Source organism: Thalassophryne amazonica, chromosome 13 (assembly GCF_902500255.1).
Source record: "Thalassophryne amazonica chromosome 13, fThaAma1.1, whole genome shotgun sequence".
NCBI classification, from domain to species: Eukaryota; Metazoa; Chordata; class Actinopteri; order Batrachoidiformes; family Batrachoididae; genus Thalassophryne; species Thalassophryne amazonica.
In genome coordinates this window covers 59,495,836-59,518,223 of record NC_047115.1, presented here as the reverse complement: position 1 = coordinate 59,518,223, position 22,388 = coordinate 59,495,836, and the positions used below count along the sequence as shown (strand labels likewise).

The 22,388-nt window shown below is 41.0% G+C and overlaps 2 protein-coding genes and 1 long non-coding RNA gene across 3 annotated transcripts in view; 1 reads left to right on the top strand and 2 right to left on the bottom strand.

The window, feature by feature from the left end:
• The window catches only part of egln1a (egl-9 family hypoxia-inducible factor 1a), a 55,680-nt gene extending 48,842 nt beyond the window's left edge, over positions 1-6,838 (top strand). Inside the window, exons 3-5 of the mRNA XM_034184313.1 lie at positions 5,902-6,038; positions 6,119-6,186; positions 6,294-6,838. Coding sequence (XP_034040204.1) covers positions 5,902-6,038; positions 6,119-6,186; positions 6,294-6,349 — 261 coding nt within the window. The 3' untranslated portion in view covers positions 6,350-6,838. The remainder of the gene's footprint in view (positions 1-5,901; positions 6,039-6,118; positions 6,187-6,293) is intronic.
• Positions 6,839-7,130: 292 nt separating this feature from the next.
• Positions 7,131-8,171, bottom strand: LOC117522897. Its single transcript, XR_004564364.1, has 2 exons — positions 7,591-8,171; positions 7,131-7,554 (listed from the first exon to the last, which is right to left on the bottom strand). It is a non-coding gene; the product is annotated as an uncharacterized LOC117522897 (long non-coding RNA).
• Positions 8,172-8,313: 142 nt separating this feature from the next.
• On the bottom strand, positions 8,314-22,170 carry gpr137ba (G protein-coupled receptor 137Ba). The gene is made up of 7 exons (XM_034184312.1): positions 21,488-22,170; positions 15,164-15,213; positions 14,871-15,093; positions 12,636-12,782; positions 10,712-10,840; positions 8,830-8,942; positions 8,314-8,745 (listed from the first exon to the last, which is right to left on the bottom strand). Exons 1-7 carry the CDS (start codon positions 21,833-21,835, stop codon positions 8,634-8,636), a joined length of 1,122 nt encoding a protein of 373 aa, XP_034040203.1. The 5' UTR covers positions 21,836-22,170; the 3' UTR covers positions 8,314-8,633.
• Positions 22,171-22,388: the final 218 nt, after the last annotated feature.

Below are 22,388 nucleotides of genomic sequence, written 5' to 3'. Positions count from 1 at the left end.
AAAAAAGAAGCCTGACGTGGGCTCAGCGGTGTCTGAGTTGGACCATCAGACTGTGGAAAGTAATGTATATTATTGTCAGACGAATCAGTATTCCAGATCTTTATTAAAAGTAATTGACGCTGTGTGATCCGGACCAAAGACGAAAGGATCATCCAGACCGTTGTCGGCCACAAGTCCAAGAGCCAGGGTCTGTCATGGTATGTCATTATAGTCATTAATGTAGAAAAATATTTTGAGATATTAGAGCAACATATGCTGTCTTAAAGATAACATCTCTTCCAGGGACATCCATGCATTTTTCAATGATACGAAGCAAAAACCACATTCTGCACACATGACATAAGAGGGTGTGCAGATACTGGACTAGCCTGCCTGCAGTCCTGATGTGTCCCCAGTAGAGACTGTGTATGGAACTTTGAAATGAAAAATGCAACAGCAATGACCCCATATTGTTGCACACATTGACATGTTTTATAAGAAGAAGGTGACAAAATTAACACCTGAAATGCTGAGTGTCCTCAATGCCAAAATGTCTTAAGTGTTGTGAGAATGAATGGCAACATGACAAAGTGGCAGAAGTTTTAACATCCTCACTTGGTGTGTGTGTGTGTGTGTGTGTGTGTGTGTGTGTGTGTGTGTGTGTGTGTGTGTGTGTGTGTGTGGTGTGTGTGTGTGTGTGTGTGTGTGTGTGTGTGTGTGTGTGTGTGTGTGTGTGTGTGTGTGTGTGTGTGTGTGTTAAGGACTGAAATGTTGACCACACAAATCATGAAATATATTTGGTTCATGCTGCCTGTGGTAAAATGGAAGTCAAAGTAAATGTAAGAATCACTGGAGTATTTATGCATTTTCCATTCCATCCTAACTTTTCCTGATTTGTGATTGTAGATGCTTTCCAAAATAAATATGCCAGATTTTTGTTTATGTGGCTTTTTAACAATTCCAGTAAGTGCAGCGTTGTAGTTGTATTGACTTCAAAGAAGGAAGTGATGATTTTGATGTTTGAACTCTGACCACTAGGTGTCATTAATTATAATAAAATATGTGGTAAATGCAAATGGCGCCAACTACAGTGGTGATTTAAAACAAAACAAAAAATAAATAAATAAAAATGAAGCCAACACAGAAGTGCCAAAACCTGCAGTTCCTTGAATGGTCACTTGAGGCTGACTCCAAAAGCAGGTCGGTTCCTATTGACACCCACACACACACCCCCAATGTTAAAATGCCCAACTTTACAGCAGAAATGCACATTTACAGCCTGGTTCAAAAATGGTCTCTATGGCTAGTTTCTCTATTTATAACAACTGCACGGTGGATGAATTTTTATATTGATAATCAGTTTAAGCTCTTTAAAGCCATAACGTTATTAATATTTAAGTGTGGGATCGCTTTGAGTGACAGTGGGTGCTGGGATCCAGGCAGTCTTTTTGAATATTTCTTTCTAAATATCTGAAATAATTTGTCTTGCTGCGAGGTTAATCGTATTAACAGATCATCTAAGACTTTTCTGCCCCAGTTTTTCCTCAGAGTAAAATTTTGTATTGTGTAATTTCGGTGTTGGTGCTGTTGTCACTAATTAGCAGGTATTGATAGCTTGGTGATGTTGAATACATCGATGGTGCTGTGGTTATTGAGACTATAGCAGGTCATTGTTTTTAATATAGAATACAAGCATTCGGGTTGACAGTTGTGTTTAATAAAACAAATTCTAATTAGTCAGAATGTACTTTGATAGGAAATACTGATGTTGAGATTGGATCATATGTAATAATTTACCTATATAGCACTTTAAGTAGAAAAATTTACAAAATTGTTAAATGTTATAAAATGCAAACCACAACATTCATTCATTCATTCATTCATCTTTTACCACTTAGTCCAATTAAGGGTGGCGGGGGGCTGGAGCCTATCCCAGCAGCCATAGAGTGCGAGGCGGGGTACACCCAGGACAGGACGCCAGTCTGTCGCAGGGCCACAAACAGACAAACAAACACAGACACACACACACACACACACACCTACGGACAATTTAAAAATCCCAATCCACCTAACCCGCATGTCTTTGGATGTGGGAGGAAACCGGAGCACCCGGAGGAAACCCACGCAAACACGGGGAGAACATGCAAACTCCACACAGAAAGGCCATGGGACTTGAACCCACGACCTTCTCGCTGTGAGGCAACGGTGCTAACCACTAAGCCACTGCGCTGCCCCAAACCACAACAATAAAATGAAATTTCTGTATCCATAAACAGCAAAAGCAAAACAAAAACGACTCAAATCTGGGAGCATACACTGGTGCCGTGCTTTTCCACACCTTGGAACTACAGTAGTGTTCAGAATAATAGTAGTGCTATGTGACTAAAAAGATTAATCCAGGTTTTGAGTATATTTCTTATTGTTACATGGGAAACAAGGTACCAGCAGATTCAATAGATTCTCACAAATCCAACAAGACCAAGCATTCATGATATGCACACTCTTAAGGCTATGAAATAGCCTATTGGGCTATTAGTACAAAAAAGTAGAAAAGGGGTGTTCACAATAATAGTAGCATCTGCTGTTGACGCTACAAACTCAAAACTATGTTCAAACTGCTTTTTTAGCAATCCTGTGAATCACTAAACTAGTATTTAGTTGTATAACCACAGTTTTTCATGATTTCTTCACATCTGCGAGGCATTAATTTTGTTGGTTTGGAACCAAGATTTTGCTCATTTACTAGTGTGCTTGGGGTCATTGTCTTGTTGAAACACCCATTTCAAGGGCATGTCCTCTTCAGCATAAGGCAACATAACCTCTTCAAATATTTTGACATATCCAAACTGGTCCATGATCCCTGGTATGCGATATATAGGCCCAACACCATAGTAGGAGAAACATGCCCATATCATGATGCTTGCACCACCATGCTTCACTGTCTTCACTGTGAACTGTGGCATGAATTCAGAGTTTGGGGGTCGTCTCACTAACTGTCTGCAGCCCTTGGACCCAAAAAGAACAATTTTACTCTCATCAGTCCACAAAATATTCCTCCATTTCTCTTTAGGCCAGTTGATGTGTTTTTTGGCGAATTGTGACCTCTTCTGCACATGTCTTTTATTTAACAGAGGGACTTTGCGGGGGATTCTTGCAAATAAATTAGCTTCACACAGGCGTCTTCTAACTGTCACAGCACAAGTAACTCCAGACTGTCTTTGATCATCCTGGAGCTGATCAATGGGTGAGCCTTTGCCATTCTGGTTATTCTTCTATCCATTTTGATGGTTGTTTTCCATTTTCTTCCACGCATCTCTGGGTTTTTTGTCCATTTTAACGCATTGGAGATCATTGTAGATGAACAGCCTATAATTTTTTTCACCTGCATATAAGTTTTTTTCCTCTCCAGTCAACTTTTTAATCAAACTACGCTGTTCTTCTGAACAATGTCTTGAACGTCCCATTTTCCTCAGGCTTTCAAAGAGAAAAGCATGTTCAACAGGTGCTGGCTTCATCCTTAAATAGGGGACACCTGATTCACACCTGTTTGTTCCACAAACTTTTTTACTGATAGCCCAATTTCATAGCCTTAAGAGTGTGCATATCATGAATGCTTGGTCTTATTGGATTTGTGAGAATCTACTGAATCTACTGGTACCTTGTTTCCCATGTAACAATAAGAAATATACTCAAAACCTGGATTAATCTTTTTAGTCACATAGCACTACTATTATTCTGAACACTACTGTACCTTGGAAACTGGATGGGAACCACCCAGGCAGTCAACCAGTCCATCCCGAAATCTATAAAATAACAGTTTATCTGCCACAGCCAGCTGAACGATAAAAGAATAATTCATATTAAATGTTGAATGCAAATAAACATACATACAGCAAATACAGTCAAAATAGAATAAACAGGAAAAAATAAACAAGTTTTAAGATGGTCTTGAAAGCATTCAAGTGAAGTGGACTTTCTAATATCAGCAGGCAAACTGTTCCCCAAAAGAGGAGTGCAGTAGACAAACGATATAAAATCTGCTTACTTCTTTATTACCCTGGGAGTGCACAGCAAGCCTTCATCATGTGACCGCATGGCACAAGAAGGCACATACGTTTTAACAGTTTCTGCAAGCTATGGAGGTGCATGCCCATTTAGAGCCTTATGTCATCAATAAAACCTTAAAGTCAGCCCTTACAATCACAGGGAGCCAGCGAAAGAAGCCAGAAGCAGTGTAGTGTGATTAAATCTGGCTTTAGTCAAGAATCTAGCAGCAGTGCTTAGCAACGTACCACATGTCACACACCTCTCACTGTTGTTGGGGTGTTTCCTCTGGTTAGGATGAAGTATTATACCTTTCCCATTTTAAAAGTGGGCCTGTCTTTGGATTGCATGTGCAGTTACTTGATATCAGTTCAGTTGATACAAAATCAATCATTGTCCTGAAATATAACCGGTCCCATTACATTTGTATTATACAAGTACATAACCATAATAACAACATAAATGCCTGATTAATAAACCTAGCAGGCCAATTCCACATGGCACCGTCCTACTACGAACCCCATGGTCCAAAAAAGTGCAAAAATGGCTCTGGTGCTGATGACGGTTGTAACTACCACGTATACAAAGTCTGTTCAAGATTGAGAAAAGCTGGGTCAAGAAGTTACTATGATGCTTCAAAACATGCCCCAATTTGCTATTCATGATTAAACTGGAAGGAATGGTGAATAGCCCCATAATACTGTAACATTATTGCACTTTGTGCTGCTCATCTGGTTCATATTAGACCAGAGTACAGCTCAAACAGTACACGTCAACTGAAATCAGTCAATCAGCTGTAATTCAGTGGATTTTGTGACATACATATTTATTGTGGACTGAAACAGTCTTAATCAAGTAAATGTAATTTGTATTTGCGGTGTCGTACGGCTGCATGCGGCCTGCTCACATTCGGTGCCACACATTACCTGTAAATGGGTTTTTGAAAAGCTGTGCTACCAAATCAGCAGTTTGGAAGAATCCGCAGGAGTGCATGGCCTTGTTAAACTGTATGAAAATAAAAACACTGCCGTGGTGTTGGGGTGCTGTAACATGATAGTAATTAAGAAGGAATGCTGCTTTTCAAAAAGAAAATCTAAACAGACAGACCAGCAGACCTTAGCCATCATTGGGGTGGTGTTTTTTTTTTCTTTTTTTTAAGGCCTGCACCCAGAATGAACTTGGTTTGAATCTCGTCACAGTCAGGCCATTGACAAAGAGGCGGCTCTTCCTGAGCTTTTTTGTGTTCTGGAAACACCATAACTCTGGTCTCCTTTGACCCTATTGTGTTGTATTCAGTTTTCACGCCACCGGTATTCCCCTCATTCAAAATACTACAAATGGGAATAGCATCCCTTCTCCCACAAAGGGAGCACCCCCATGTAGCTCTGCTGCCTTGCGTGTGAAGAGAGGGGCCTATCGTATCAGCAGTGTGACAGTTCAAGCGGCACATTCACAGCAATCTGCTCCTTAACTCTGCAGGTTCTTTATCCAGCCAGCACAGTTTTCCTGTGGGTTATTCTTCCTATCCGTGTACAGGAAGGCCGACCCCTGCGGCTGCTTCCTATCGTCTGCTTTCCTCTGAAGCCTGTCCTGGACAAGCCTTTTCCTTAATGCTGATATCTCATGTTTACATTTGAGCCAGCCACACGCACTACAGATGAATTTAAGGGCATCCTCTATCGTACATAATAAATGTAACACATGCAGGTTTGGGGGGAACATTTTCTTGTTTGCGCATGTGGCCGTGATGGGAATCAAGCTACAAAATGTGGTATTTGTCACCCGAGACTTGACTTACTGATCTTTTCCTAAAGCTTCCTTTGCTTTGTCCTGATTCGTGTCTGTGACGGGTCAATTGCCTTTGTCATCCTCTTTCAGGAACATGGCGGCGTTCTTCGAATTTTCCCAGAGGGAAAGGCCCAGTTTGCAGACATTGAGCCCAAATTTGACCGTCTGCTGTTGTTCTGGTCGGACAGACGAAACCCTCATGAGGTTCAGCCAGCCTACGCCACGAGGTCATTATCTCACACCTGTTATCTCACTCAGCACACTGGTGACCTGTTGTGCAGTGATGTTGGGAATTTTGTTTCTACAGGTATGCCATTACCGTGTGGTATTTTGACGCGGAGGAGCGAGCCAGAGCGAAAGAGAAGTACTTAACAGGTCAGTTTTGATGTGCACGCAGCACAGTCCTATTGTTCAGGTTCAGAATGTTTTCTTTGTGCTGCAGTACAAAAGTCTGTCACTTTCCCTCTTCTCTGCACATCCAGGAAATGGAGAGAAAGGCCTAAAGGTAGACCTGGACAAACCTTTAGATGCCAGCTGAGGCCCCTCTGCAGACAGCTGTGAGGTGCAGCGCCCCAAGAAAGTAGCCTGTGGAGACCATGCATTTGCATTTTACATCACTTTGCAAGAGTGGGCAAATTTTTCTTCAAAAAACACAACAAAACAAAACAAACAAATACACAGTGATTTCTTTCCATTTTCAGCAATCCTGTGCAGCCCTGTAAGACCTCGGAAGTCACAGTACTTAAAGGGATTTTAATTTTTTTTTCTCACACTTTTATGGTCAAGAAAACTGTTATTACAGCTGACTTTCAGAAAATCATATCATGCCAGAAGGATGCTTCTCAGTAAATTTATTTCCCCCAGCCCCACCCTAGTATTTTCTTCAAGGTACAGTGTTCTGCACATGCTCCACATGCTAACACGTTTCTCTGTGAATCAGCTCTTATTAGATACTGTATGCCAAGTCATGCTTGTTTGCAGTAATTTGAAGAATGATCTAAATAATAAAAAAAAACATTCTTTTTAAGGCAGAAATGTATCTGTTTTAGTTCTTTTGCAACACAGTGGAGTTTTCATGACATGTTGACTACAGTGCATCTGGAAAGTATTCACAGCACTTCACTTAATATTTTATGTTACAGCCTTATTCCAAAATGGAATAAATTCATTTCCCCCCCTCAAAATTCTGCTTGCAACAGATTGGATGCACTGTAACTCCTGTCCACTAGATAAACAGCATATTTTGGAATTGGCACCAGTCACCTTGATATTTATGTAGTTTTATACTGCCCTCTACAGGAGACCTCTTTTTGCAAGACTAATAAATCGCATAGGATGGGAAATAAGTTCACTATTTGTAACTTATTACTGAAAGGGGAAACTGGTTTGATTTTTGGATGTTCCACAACCAATTCAGCTTTTATTAACTGCATCAGAGGGCTGTGGAAGATAATGGCTATTATTCTTGATAGAGCTAAACTTTTCAGTAAGAAAGTGCAACAAATATTTTCATGCTCTATTTACTACTTTTATGTGGGGAGTGGGGTGGGTGGGTCTTCATCTTTGGCACTCCCATTTTTCTACATAAGGTTATACGTGTGCTTTAACAGAATCAAGTCGCCAATTTACCAGTTTATCCTCAATCATGGTTGAAAGCCAGTATCTAAATTGTCACTGCAAAGATCTGAGATGTACAGGGTTATATATATATATATACTGCAGTCTTCTATTAAGTATAAAATACTGCAAAAAATCCATAGTATATCATGTGTACAGTACTTGCAGATTACATTCCTCTTTGCAAACGTCTATTAATAAAATGGGTACGCGTGCACTGGCTGCAACCTCTTACAGCCGGTAACTGAAGTCGTGCCATATTACACAACTAATGAAACTTTAGATTTTTACGATTGACCACATGCTGTCGTGAAGGGTGGGCCTTGTCCTCAGAGTCCACTCGCTGTTCACATTCCTACATTCAGATCTGTGTTGTCACCCAGGAAAAACTGACAACTGTATCAGGGCCACAGAATCTGATTTTGTATTGTGCAGTATGCATTGATAATTCACAGTAATACATTACACTGGTTGTTGAGTAACTTGTTAGAAAAACTGTATGTGTCTGGTTTTGGGTCTGACCTAAACATTGAATTTCAAGCTTTTCTGGCCTTGGCAGAGGTGTGATTTTATTTTGCATTTCTTAAATGATTCTCTGCCTGTGACTGGTTAAAGTTATATGTAAATACAACAAATTTCAATGTATTTTCAGTTTAATAAAGAAGTGAAGTTTTCTGGAACGTTCAGGGAGGCTGGCAGCAGGGGAATGAACAGATGGAAATATTCAACAATGAGCAGCTTTGTGTGTGTGTGTGTGTGTGTGTGTGTGTGTGTGTGTGTGTGTGTGTGTGTGTGTGTGTGTGTGTGTGTGTGTGTGTGTGTGTGTGTGTGTGTGTGTGTGTGTGTGTGTGTGTGTGTGTGTGTGTGTGTGTGTGTGTGTGGTATGCCCCTCTGTGCTGAGAAAATGAACTACATTTTTCACAACAAAACTTTTTATCTCATATATACAAACATTTGTATGAAAAAGTATGTCCATAAACACAAAAATACAGTACATATTACAAGGGCTGTGAAATATATTACACAATATACAGTAAAAAGAATACAATTAAAATTGCTTAAGAGCAGTCAAAATTAGCTGTGTGCAAATTAACGTCCCGTGTGTGGGCCGTCACATACTGGCAAAATTAATTTTTATCTGAGCAACTTTCATTCCTATGTGCCTCGGTTCAACAAGAAGAATAAGTAAATAAAAAGTCCGCAGGTCAGCAGGAGCCATTGTGAGCTTCAGCGGTATAGCTGAGCTCCTCCAGAGGAGGTGGGAGAAGGCATGTGTTGCTGCGTTGGACCTCCCACTCATAACTGTCAACTGGCAAACTGACAAAATAAAAACATCCTTTAAACACTCAGATTTTTCATTCTTACAACGTGCTTCAGGTGTGGATGATGTGCTTTTATTACCTCGCTTGGATGTTCTGAGGGATTATGGTCCAAGCCAGGTTGTCATCGCTGTCATAACGCCGTGGGTTGTCGAAGAAATAAGCCCGAGAAGAAAATATGTAACCCGGAAGCCCCTAAAAGCAAAAAGCAGAAGATCGTTCTCACTGGGATAAGTGTGGGCGCTCGATTAAAGAGCTTGATGGGGCTGTAGTCCCCTTCCAAGGATGTTAGTAGACCTACATGACCTTTGCCATTCAAAATCCTGCTTTCAACCTGAGCTTCTTGCCCCTCCAACTATTCTGACTGATCAAGTTTGCTATGGCCTCATTTTTCATAGTAAACGTGAGATATTCTTTGCACTGCTCTAATAGCATCTCCACGCCACATACAGCTCCAGTTGTATCCCCCCAAATTAGACCGGTACGGCAAAATTAAAATCAGTTTGATTCTTTGTCAAACGAATTGAACAAGTGCCTGATGTAAATGAGACTGAAGGATGACGGTGCAATGTTCACTGCAAGTGAAGCAGAATTAAAAATGAGCTTGACTATTATTTGCTGTTTGCCATGTAGTTTTTCTGTTCTTATGCTTTTTAGATTTTACTGAATTTGTAACAGTTTCACCTGTTTCCTGTAAAGCCTGGTTCACGTGGCAGGATTTTAAAAATTATCTGTAGGTTTCCAAAACCTGATGGACCACACACGTGGAGATAAAAAAAAAAAAAAGTCAAAGCTCTAACAGTGATGGTCGTACAGTGTGTTCGTGCGGTGTGCAGCCACACTGTAAGGACAACACCACACACGAACATAGCCCGAACATAGCCCGAGAATGGCCCTGAATTGGGCCAGATACTGGCCTCTCTCTCATAGCCTGATTGTTTGGTGGCCGAGATGCTGACGTCAGCCCATGCATCAGCCTCACGTTGATGTGGCGCAAGCGCTGTTCTATTAGTTTGTGGACTATTTACAACACAGGAAAAAGAAAAACGATACAAAAAGAAAAGGAGTGGAGACAGTGTGACCACCGGACTTTCTGGTATGCCATAACAGCTGTTTTGATTTTAGATTTCGATCTGTGCGTCCGTCGCCTCGCTTTCTGATTGGCTGCACGTCACATCCAGCAGGCTGTGTGCTCATTTGTGGTTGGAAGACACCACACGCACTGTGATATCGGATCAAGACAATCCAACGTGTTGAATATCCTGAATTTGCAATCAAAAATACACAATAAGCCTATTTCATGTGATTATTGTGGACCCTCTCTCTTAAAAGGCTTTATTTTACTGTGTCCCGTTTTGAAAAGTTCTAGCTTCTGCTGCTTGCTACAGTATGCTCTTGTGTTCTCTGTTTTTCTTGGGAGCATTACAGCACCACATACAGATCTGGCATATACAGTGTTTTCAATGTCCCACAGCTGACATGGAAAATTATTAACCGGTTCGGGAACAATATTTTTTTGTTGTAACCAGTTCTGGAACGTCAATTTTGGGGTGGAACCCAAAATCGGAGATGTTAAAATACAGTTTCTGTTCAAAATGAACCAGTTGGGAAAAAAACTTTGGTTCAAAGCCCTGGTAAAAAGTTCTCCCACCTGTCAGTCAGGTACCTCTTTTACTGCTGGGCAGGAAGCAGGGGATGCCAGGACAAAACTGGCAACTTTCTACACAGAAGTTCAGCGCCCTAACCATTGATCCATCTTCTCCCCCCCCCCACCTTTGAAATGCATATTTTCAAATGTCACCCTGCCACTAAATAATGGTATCACACCCCCTCCTTCCCCACCAACCTGACCAACAAGAAACTGCATCTGCCATTGGGGGAAGATATCCTCAACGGCTGACATGACCTAAACCTTTGACACTGTCATGATGTACTTATACAAAACAGGAGAGTGGATGACTCACCTGGTCATGGATTGGCTGCCGCACTCTGAAGAAGAAAACCACCAGAGACGTCGGAAGCAGCTCCCACACAAACAGGATCACCCCAAAGACTACGTATCCAGTGTCACCCAGAGTGGACTGCAAATCTGCCTATGGGGGTTAGGGGTTCGATTTATCCCCGTATAACAGCACACAGTAACAAAACTTTCAGCTTTTTCCTTTCAGAACTTTTGACTTGAAGCACACCGAGTGTACAACCCCTGGCAAAAATTATGGAATCACCGGCCTCGGAGGATGTTCATTCAGTTGTTTAATTTTGTAGAAAAAAGCAGATCACAGACATGACAGAAAAGTAAAGTCATTTCAAATGGCAAATTTCTGGCTTTAAGAAACACTAAGAAATCAGGAAAAAAATTGTGGCAGTCAGTAATGGTTACTTTTTTAGACCAAGCAGAGGGAAAAAAAAAAAAATGGAATCACTCAGTTCTGAGGAAAAAATTATGGAATCATGAAAAACAAAAGAACGCTCCAACACATCACTAGTATTTTGTTGCACCACCTCTGGCTTTTATAACAGTTTGCAGTCTCTGAGGCATGGACTTAATGAGTGACAAACAGTACTCTTCATCAATCTGGCTCCAACTTTCTCTGATTGCTGTTGCCAGATAAGCTTTGCAGGTTGGAGCCTTGTCATGGACCATTTTCTTCAACTTCAACCAAAGATTTTCAATTGGATTAAGACCCGGACTATTTGCAGGCCATGACATTGACCCTATGTGTCTTTTTGCAAGGAATGTTTTCACAGTTTTTGCTCTATGGCAAGATGCATTATCATCTTGAGAAATGATATCATCCCCAAACATCCTTTCAATTGATGGGATAAGAAAAGTGTCCAAAATATCAACGTAAACTTGTGCATTTATTGATGATGTAATGACAGCCATCTCCCCAGTGCCTTTACCTGACATGCAGTCCCATATCATCAGTGACTGTGGAAATTTACATGTTCTCTTCAGGCAGTCATCTTTATAAATCTCATTGGAACGGCACCAAACAAAAGTTCCAGCATCATCACCTTGCCCAATGCAGATTCGAGATTCATCACTGAATATGACTTTCATCCAGTCATCCACAGTCCACGATTGCTTTTCCTTAGCCCATTGTAACCTTGTTTTTTTCTGTTTAGGTGTTAATGATGGCTTTCGTTTAGCTTTTCTGTATGTAAATCCCATTTCCTTTAGGCGGTTTCTTACAGTTCGGTCACAGACGTTGACTCCAGTTTCCTCCCATTCGTTCCTCACTTGTTTTGTTGTGCATTTTTGATTTTTGAGACATACTGCTTTAAGTTTTCTGTCGTGATGCTTTGATGTCTTCCTTGGTCTACCAGTATGTTTGCCTTTAACAACCTTCCCATGTTGTTTGTATTTGGTCCAGAGTTTAGACACAACTGACTGTGAACAACCAACATCTTTTGCAACATTGCGTGATGATTTAGCCTCTTAAGAGTTTGATAATCCTCTCCTTTGTTTCAATTGACATCTCTCGTGTTGGAGCCATGATTCATGTCAGTCCACTTGGTGCAACAGCTCTCCAAGGTGTGATCACTCCTTTTTTTAGATGCAGACTAACGAGCAGATCTGATTTGATGCAGGTGTTAGTTTTGGGGATGAAAATTTACAGGGTGATTCCATAATTTATTCCTCAATTGAGTGATTCCATATTTTTTTCCCTCTGCTTGGTCTAAAAAAGTAACCGTTACTGACTGCCACAATTTTTTCCTGATTTCTTATAGTGTTTCTTAAAGCCAGATAGTTGCCATTTGAAATGACTTTAGTTTTGTGTCATGTCTGTGATCTGCTTTTTTTCTACAGAATTAAACAACTGAATGAACATCCTCCGAGGCCGGTGATTCCATAATTATTGCCAGGGGTTGTATGTGGCTTACCTGATCTGACACGTTGTACCAGTCGTAGTCAAAGGAGCTGATTCTCTTGTTGGACAGCGCCAGGACCACCAGGTTGTAACAGGCTCTGGTAGTGTACAGGACGATGACCGTGACGCCGATCAGCATCGCCTGGCACACAGACGTCCCCTGCGCAATTTGAGTGGTTAAATTAAAAAAACATACTGTACCGTTCCCCTAACCTCAATTTTTGACCTGTGATCAATCTGTCCCAAACGTTCTGGAGACACTAACCAAAGTAACAATACAAGTAGAGACAACCATGAGTGATTATAATACCCTGGCAATCACACAATACATTTTTTTTTTGTAAAAGACAGGGGGGGTAAAGTATTTAGTCAGTCCCTGATTGTGCAAGTTCTACTTAGAAAGATGAGAGAGGTCTGTAATTTTCAACATGGGTACACTTCAACTATGAGAGACAAAATGAGAAAAAAAAATTCCAGGAAATCACACTGTAGGATTTTTAAAGAATTTATTTGTAAATTATGGTGGAAAATAAGTATTTGGTCACTCACAAACAAGCAAGAGTTCTGGCTCTCACAGACTTGTAACTTCTTTAAGAAGCTCTTCCGTCCTCCACCTGTTACCTGAATTAATGGCATCTGTTGGAATTCATTATCTGTATAAAAGACATCTATCCACAGCCTCAAACAGTCAGACTCCAAACTCAACCATGGCCAAGACCAAAGAGCTGTCAAAGGACACCAGGAAGAAAATTGTAGATGTGTACCAGGCTGGGAAGAGTGAATCTACAGTAGTCAAGCAGATTGGTGTGAATAAATCAACTGTAAGAGCAATTGTAAGAAAATGAAAGACAAGACCATTGATAATCTCCCTCGATCTGGGGCTCCACACAAGATCTCATCCCGTGGGGTCAAAACGATCATGAACGGTGAACAAAAATCCCAGAACTACACAGAGAGACCTGATGAATGACCTGCAGAGAGCTGGGACCAAAGTAACAAAGGCTACACACTACGCAGAGAGGGACTCGAGTATCATGTGGACAGATGAAACCAATATAGAACTTTTTGGTAAAAACTCAACTCATCGTGTTTGGAGGAAGAAATGCTGAGTTGCATTCCAAGAACACCATCCCTACTGTGAAGCATGGGGGTGGAAACATCATGCTTTAGGGCTGTTTTCTGCAAAGGGGACAGGACAACTGATCCGTTTTAAGGGAAGAATGAACGGGGCCATGTATCGTGAGATTTTAAGCCAAAACTTTCTTCCATCAGTGAGAGCATTGAAGATGCAACATGGCTGGGTCTTCCAGCATGACAATGATCCCAAACACACCGCTCGAGTAACAAAGGAGTGGCTCCGTAAAAAGCATTTCAAGGTCCTGGAGTGGCCAAGCCTGTTTCCAGACCTCAACCCCGTAGAAAATTTGTTGAGGGAGTTGAAAGTCCGTGTTACCCAGCGACAGCCCCAAAACATCACTGCTCTAGAGCAGATCTACATGGAGAAATGGGCCAAAATACGAGCTACAGTGTGTGCAAACCTTTTGTTATTGACCAAATACTTATTTTCCACCATAATTTACAAATAAATTCTTTAAAAATCCTACAATGTGATTTCCTGGAATTTTTTTTATCATTTTGTCTCTCATAGTTGAAGTGTACCCATGATGAAAATTACAGACCTCTCTCATCTTTCTAAGTAGGAGAACTTGCACAATCAGGGACTGACTAAATACTTTTTTACCCCACTGTAGCTGCCATCTAAGACAGATAAATATTTTTATTTTAGTTAAGTTAAAAATGTAAAAAGGTTATGAAACTAACAAGAAGTGTGTGTGTGTGTGTCTGGTGGGTGGGTGGGTGGGGGTGCCTTGCATAAAAATACAGATGAGACTTGACTATGACCTTCATCTTTATAAAATTCTGTCATTTGCATTTTTTAAAATTTTCTTTCTTTTTTAAACCCTGTAGTAAGGAGTGATTCTCAATCCTGGTCCCGGACCTCCTGCCTGCACGTTTTCCAGCTCTGCTCTGGGGACGAGTAGCTCTTTAATGTCTGAACACAGCTGGCTGAGCTTGTTTCTGTTTATCAAACCACGCCGGTCTTCGAGCGGCACATGCACAGATCTTTAGCAATAAAAACCATGCTGCTATGAAAGCAGAGCATAAATTACAGAATTGCATCTATATTAAAGCGTGCTCTGCACAGCGTGAAATGCCTGTGGTCTCTGCGTTTATCTGCATGTGTCACCTTTGACTCCAGGTAGATATTGGCCAGTGACATCTTGGCGATCTTGTACAGACAAAAGGAGAGTGAGATGGCACACAGGACAAACAGCGTGTCGTTGATGGTCACCCTCACCAACACCACGGTGTGGACTTGCGCTGCAGTCATCCTCACTAGCAGGGCGCAAACAAGGTTCACCACCAAAAACAGCAGGCTGACGAACAGGAAGAGCAGGTACAGCGGTAGCCTGCAGGTGGACATGTGTTCAATAAACTGCTGGTTTCCTCAAATGCAGTTATGGCTCCAAGTTTTCTTACCTGTATCTCAGAAGTTCTGGTGCATATTTGGACTTTGCCTTGAAAACAACCTGCCAACAGAAAATAAATGACATCACTAAAATGCATGACGCTCTTTTAAAACATGGCTGTACTCCTAGAAAAGCAAAGTGTTCAGATTGTACAGCGGGGGGAGCTGCAGCCGTGACCTAGATCGGTACGGGAGGACTCTGCTAAAAATAAGCATTGAAAGAGAAGCTATTTGATGTTTTGATGACATAAGATGATGAGTCAGTGACTCAGTGCTGGCAGTTTGTACAATGCTCTGAGTGGGAGTGTGTTAGACTGGCAGCACCGTGTTTAACAGGAAGTCCTGTAATGGAAAAAGATGAGCCCTGTTTCTAATGGGAGTTGAAAGATTCCACTTTCTCCTTGCAGATAATAAAGATTTGCTGTTGTATTAAAACTTCTGAAAGAGACAAATAAATTATGCAAATATTTGTGCTGCAGGTTGAAAGCGCCTTGGGGCAACTGTTTGTTGTGATTTGGCGCTATATAAAAAAATTGATTGAATTGATTGATTGAAATTCTGAAAAGGACATTTTGGTGTCAGATGATGTGCTGTAAACTAATCATGCGGTTTTATTGTGAAATGGTGACCTTGTTTGTGCGTCATAAGCAGTAAGTGCATATGAGTGAGGGGGAGGTGAGCCTTCAGAACTAAATGTGACCAAAAAAGCATACTGTTAGAAAATAAGTCAAATTCTTTGTATGAAACTTGACCCTTGATCTCACAGCAGCTGTCACCTGAGTACTGGGCAAAAAGGGCACAATTTGAAATGTTTAAAACTCACAGGAGTTTGAGTTCCACAAGCACAAACAAATCAAGAGTTGGCCTTTAAAAAAAAACTTTTTTTTGCATCTTCCAAGTCTGTGGAAAAGCCTCGGTGTGCACCTTATAAAATGTAAAATGTAATGAGTGAATAAATGCATAGATAAGCAAGTCCAGTGATTGGGAGGAACGTCCTACCTGATCTAAACCCGAGTGGTTGTTTGTTATTGGACTTGTGTGCAAGTCATGGGCTGTCCATAACAAACATATGTTCGAACATAAGGATGCTCATAAGTGTACATGGTACCAGAGCACTCTAGGCCAAAGGTCGATTATCGATTTTGTGATCAGCTAATCTGAGGCCGCATGTTCTGAACACTCGAGTGAAGAGAGGGGCAGAGCTGTCAACTGATCACCATCTGGTAGTGAGCTGGATCAGAGGATGGAGGAGGACTTTGGACAGTCCTGGTAAGCCCAGACGGATAGTTCGGGTGAACTGGGAACATCTGGAGGAGCCCACTGTCCTACAGGTCTTCAACTCACACCTCTGGTGGAGCTTTTCTAGCATCCCTGTAGAGGTTGGGAGCACTGAACCAGAATGGGCAATGTTCAAAGCTTCTATTGCTGAAACTGCAGCAGGGAGCTATAGACTGAAGGTCTTAGGTGCCTCAGGGAAGCTGTCCGACAGAAGGAGGAGTTCTTTGAACAGAGAGTTGCTATGACAGCCTGCAAGCTGCCCTCACCCTGCGCTCTACCTACGTCTTCCGCCTGCCCTTGACTCCGCACCAAGGCGGGCCATTACCCTACACGTGGATCAGTAAAGTTAAGTGATTGGTTGAAAAATGTCACATTTGACATTTAGTGGCTGCTCGCGCTGCATATCCGTATGTGTCAAATCAAAATTGTGTTTTGTCTGTGTAGCGTGGTAAGCAAAGAACAGTATCCATCATGGTGTCCCAGAGGAGATATGAAGTTATCAAATAGACCAAGGATATGGCCATGAGACATGCTGTCCAACAGTATGAGTGTATGTATGTAACAACCACTTTCACATCTCTTAAACTTTCATGCACAAGACCAATCCGAAAAGCTGCTTTGTCCTTCCTGTGTAATACTCCGCAGACATGTCTGCCACCTGCTGGATGGGTATTGGATGATGAATTAGGAGCAGGCGTGATAGAGACAGTGTTACTACACAGAAAAATGTATTAATCTGAGAACTAAACTGCTATTTCCTGATTATTTATTGATAACGTTTTAGAAGTAAAACTCAATTACAGTCCTCAAACCCTGTCGAAAGATGTTGTATGAATGTAGTCAAAGTACTTGCTCTGAATATTCAGGGATAAATAAGACCATAAAAATAAGAATTAATACTGTGGAAACACAAAGGTTGCAACAGTTAACAACTCCAAACACAATGGTCATTTTTAAATGTTTTCTGAAATTTCATTCTCTGCCTTCCTTTCTCTTACTTTTTTCCCTAATTTTATGTTGTCCATTTAAATTTTTTGTTTGATTTTCATGCTGTTATAGCTAATTTTATTGTTATTAATACTTAGAGGCCACTTTCTGAAACTCCACCTGTCTGTTTTGTTTCTTTGTTCTTTGCAGTTTTCTTTGACTGCGAATCATCTCACTAAATTGCTCATAAGTTGGTTGGAGAGAACATCAGTGTAGTCTCTTTCACCATTCCTCTTTTCACAGACATATACGAGTCATGCTCAGAATTACTGGCACCCTTTTATAGTGGTGGAGTGGCACTTTCTTAAAAAGAAAACATGACACTTCAACTACAGTTTGACAGAAGGCACATGTGAGACTGAAGCCTGGATCTAGATATTTTCTTGTCTAAAAATCTTCCTCTGTCCCACTCCAACATGAAGCTGCTACTGGTGATGCAACCGACAAGTTTCTCCAATCACAGCCGCTGAAGCCTATAAGGCCTAGTTCAAAAATAATGAAGCCAAAGTGTGACATAACCATCAAAATTTAAAAGTGGTCTTTTTTGTGAAATGTTATTTTAGGTATGCTATATATCAGAGTTTCAATATTTCTATTGGCCTCAGTTCAGTCATTGCTAGAAATTATCAGTGCATATATATCATTATGTGTGTAACGCTTGCAACAACAGTTGGAGGTATCTTCTTTAGTCTGCAAAAGCCTGAAACAAAGAAATTCTGTCCACTACTTCCTGGTATTATTGAGTAATATAATTATTCTATTGAAGCAGAGTAGGAGATATAGCTAAGGTTTGGACACAAATAAATCAAGGACTTATTCTCAGCATTACGTTTGCAACAGGTTTACCTTGCTTTAGAAACATGTTTTTTCCTAGGAAATGACATTTCTACCTTTACAAAAATGTATTACTGTGTGTTAGTATGAAGCACAAACAAACTGACAAAATACAAGGTTATTTCTTTAACATTCAACTTTAAATGATAATGCTAAATATTAATGTCACACAAAATTGATGAAAAAAAGTGCTATTTTTGGGGTAAAGTTCATGCATATCTCTGGAACCATGCTGAATTTTTTCAGGAAATTTTCAGTACCTGTCAGAGATTATAGGCACTCACAGATAAATCTGGATGGTGTTAAATAACATAACGGTTTGTTCATGACAAATGCAATGCAAATCAGCAGTTAGGCTTCATTATTTTTGAACTATGCCATAACTCTTTCAAAGTTGACATAGGGTCTTGATAGCTTCCCTCAGAACTGCCATTGTTCCGGGATCATTCTGTTTCTGAGAACTGCCCCCTCCAAACAGATTCGCCATACAGTGTCAAACAGTTTGTATTTCTTAATAATTCAGTGCAGTGAATCAGTGACTTGCAAATGCTCATGTGTTCATCTTGTGACTTGCCTAAAGGGAACTGGCATTTTGTTTTATTGTTTGTTTCTGTTCAATACCTTTGAACATGAATATATTCTGATTGCACAATTGGTTTGTTTGCATTCATTTCTGAACGTATTTTAAAATATGTAGTTAAAATATAGGGGTGTCAGTAATTCTGAGCAGGACTGTATGTCTAATAGTTTAATAACATAGTCCTTAAAGGTGGAGTCCCCTTTGATTGACAAAATTTGCTGTGCGTTGAAATGTCATAATAATACAGTACCTTTATTTCTGTGACAGATATTAAATTACAGCTAATTGTATTTATTAGCTGTAGCTTGTATTTATTAAAAGTATTTATTTTGGGAGGATTACATAGCAAATACAGTGAGTTCACTCCATGAGATGCAGAAGATGTAAGTGATGTTTATGATGCATTCAATGGAATTTCAAACTAAGCGTCCCCTCTGACTTAAATCAAGTAAAATGATTGTAACTGCAACTCAAGTTCCTATTGACATCTGACACAGCAGACCTGTGTGAGTGTTTTCTTAAGCCCCAGTCACACAGACATAAATAAGACTGTCTGCGATTTGGGAGAGTTGCCGACAGTCTCCATCACCGCCCCTCAAGAACACAGCTGCCAATATTTTGGCAATAAATAGAGTTGCAGTCATATATATATAAGATTGTTTCGTGATGTCACAAAGACACTGTGGCACAACATAAGTATGGTGATGGTGCCATTGTCGTGGGATGGTTGTACGTATGAGGCACAAATTTCTAAGACGGTCTTCCTTTTGTTCAGAAATTCACATGACTGTGGCAGGATGGTCATGCGTACAGTATGCAGTAAAACTGAAAACTGTTACACTCCCCCCACACTCACCCAAATAATAGTGACAGTCACCAGCACACACACACCCACACACACACCTCTGTGACCACTGATATGGTTCTGTAAAATCAGTCGCCACATTTTGGAGTCACCAAGCATATTTTGAACATGTTCACGATATGCTCTGAGACTGACTTTCAGCTCACAACGCACTGCCGTCACCCATTTTTAATGGAATAATCGAGAGAATGAGGTACGCACAAATGGGACATTTTGTCTTGAACCTGTAACATGCTGATCGTAACCCCAGTGTGACTGAGCCCTCACCCGTCCAGCTGTTCATTAAATCATGTGTGAAATATGTCCAGATTGTATCCTTACTTCACAACACAGTCTCTGGTTGCCTGTTTACTATCTGTATCTGTCATTTTCTTTATGCTTTAATTTATTTATTTATTATTATTTTTAGCACTTCAGTTGCAACTGAAAGTTTACAGACGTTCTTCATATCCATGATGCTGAGGCCAACTAAATTTGCTGTTCAAGGGTTAAAATAAGTGCATTTTAATCCACATGGGTAAAAATCTTGTTTCCAGATCAGGTGTATTTTGATCATTTCAGTGATGTAAGATTATGAACCGTTTATATGAAAACTAAGGAACAAATTTATAGCATGCCAAACAAAGTATTTTTTGTTATACATTTAATGGTTCAAAGAACTGAAAGGGGCTACACTTTTAACCATCTCATTTTTAATACATCAGATTTCTATCTTATTACATGTATAGACAGAAAAAATATCTATATTTATTGGCAGAAAGATCAAATAGGAAGATAAAGTATTATGGGAAGAATTTTTATATAAATGTATGAAATTCCATCTTCACAACATAGTACATTTAGGTGAATGGAAGCAACTATTCTCCACTCTGCATTTAATCATTAGTGATCGATCTCTGCTCCCCTCCACAGCATGTCTTTTTCCTGGTTCTCTCCCTCAGCCCCAACCAGTCCCAGCAGAAGACTGCCCCTCCCTGAGCCTGGTTCTGCTGGAGGTTTCTTCCTGTTAAAAGGGAGTTTTTCCTTCCCACTGTAGCCAAGTGCTTGCTCACAGGGGGTCGTTTTGACCGTTGGGGTTTTACATAATTATTGTATGGCCTTGCCTTACAATATAAAGCGCCTTGGGGCAACTGTTTGTTGTGATTTGGCGCTATATAAAAAAATTGATTGATTGATTGATATTCTCGCAGTTGGGTATATGCCACTTCCAATGAAAATTAGGTGAGAATTTGTACTTTCGCACACATGTGCGACTGGCCCCTGAGTGAAAATGCGCTCGGGCTGTGTGCTTTTCAACTGAAATCAGATGGTTCTGTATTCTGTCTGGCTTGTTCAATGAGATGTATTCACCAAGTTGGGGCTGGAGTCATCAATAAAGTCAATTTAATGGATAATGGTTCATTTCACAGCTTTTAAAAGTGACCAAATTGTATGTATTTGCACCGAGTTCGAGAATTTTATCACTGAGTGAAAAACGAACATCGGGGCGCTGCCAGATGAATGCCTTTGAGAATTGGTTAAGCTCCCTCAGGGAGTTTCACTCATAAATATTCAAAAGAAAAAAAAATCAACACTTAAAAAAAAAAAAGAAGAAGAAGAAGTTGTACCAGCATGAAATGAAACTATGCACGAAGCAACTTCCTCTAATAACAGCTCACACAGTATAAAAATAATAATAATAAACAAATTAGCTGGAAACAGGAAACCACGGTGAAGCTAGCATGGTGGCCCTGTAGACCACCCGCGCTGGCTCGGGCCCCCCTGGAGCCGCCGCTGGGACTCCACACTCACCTGAGTGAAGTAAAGGTTGAGCAGACACAGGCTGAAGAACTGCAGACACACCGGCAAACAGTACAGCAGCCAGAAGGCAAAGGGACCCAAAGTGTTGGCCGTAGCAAAGTTGTTGAAGTAGAAGGAGAAGAGCAGGGTTCGGAGGGCCGACCACAGCAGGCACAAGAACAGGAACACGGTCTGGTAGCTGAAGCGCTTGTGTCGGTAACGCAGGACGAGCCACAGCTGGGTGTAGATGAAGATGAAGAGCAGCGAGTAAAAGACCGTGTAGACCACCGTCAGGCCCTGAGTCACGTAGAGGGGCACGGCCGGGCTGAGCGTGGGCAGAGGCTCCGAACGTTCCTCCATGAGTCCACGGGAAGATGGAGCGGAGCGACGCCAGAGTCCGCCGACCGGGAACGGAGAGGAAAGGCTGCTGTCACCGCAGGAAGGCAGAGAGATGAAGCAGCTGTCACACTCTGAGAGTCGACACCTGTCTCATGACGCTCGTCTCATGACGCTCGTCGGCGAACTGAAGCTACGCCCCCTACGCTCTTACTTTTCAAAACAACCTCTTCCTTTCTCAAGATTGTAAACGGTTTCTCACAGGAGCGTCCTGTGAGAAACCGTTTACAGTGCTGAGAAAAGAAGAGGTTTATTTGAAAAGTAAACTAACGCTTCTTCCTCCTCTTTTTCTTCTTCTTCTTCTTCTTCTTCTTCTTCTTCTTTGGCATTTAACGGCAGCCAGGCACAACACCGGCATCCTTATTGTTGCATTGGTGCCACCTTCTGCATCAGTCCGTTATAGCAGTACTAAATCCTCTCGATGTGTCTTTTAGTCCAGTAAATATATTGCAAAATGGGGCTCAAACCAACGATTTCTATTTAATCAATAGTTTTCCCGATTGTTGCATCTTGTGCA

What these genes read in the sequence shown, in the direction of transcription:
- gpr137ba (XM_034184312.1), bottom strand. Translation starts at nt 21,835, where the DNA reads ATGGAGGAACGTTCGGAGCCTCTGCCCACGCTCAGCCCGGCCGTGCCC. An exon ending in TCAACCTTTACTTCACTCAG is followed by an intron (nt 15,214 to 21,487) that starts GTGAGTGTGGAG and finishes TTCTGTTGGCAG; the next exon opens with GTTGTTTTCAAGGCAAAGTC. An exon ending in GGTACAACGTGTCAGATCAG is followed by an intron (nt 10,841 to 12,635) that starts GTAAGCCACATA and finishes TAACCCCCATAG; the next exon opens with GCAGATTTGCAGTCCACTCT.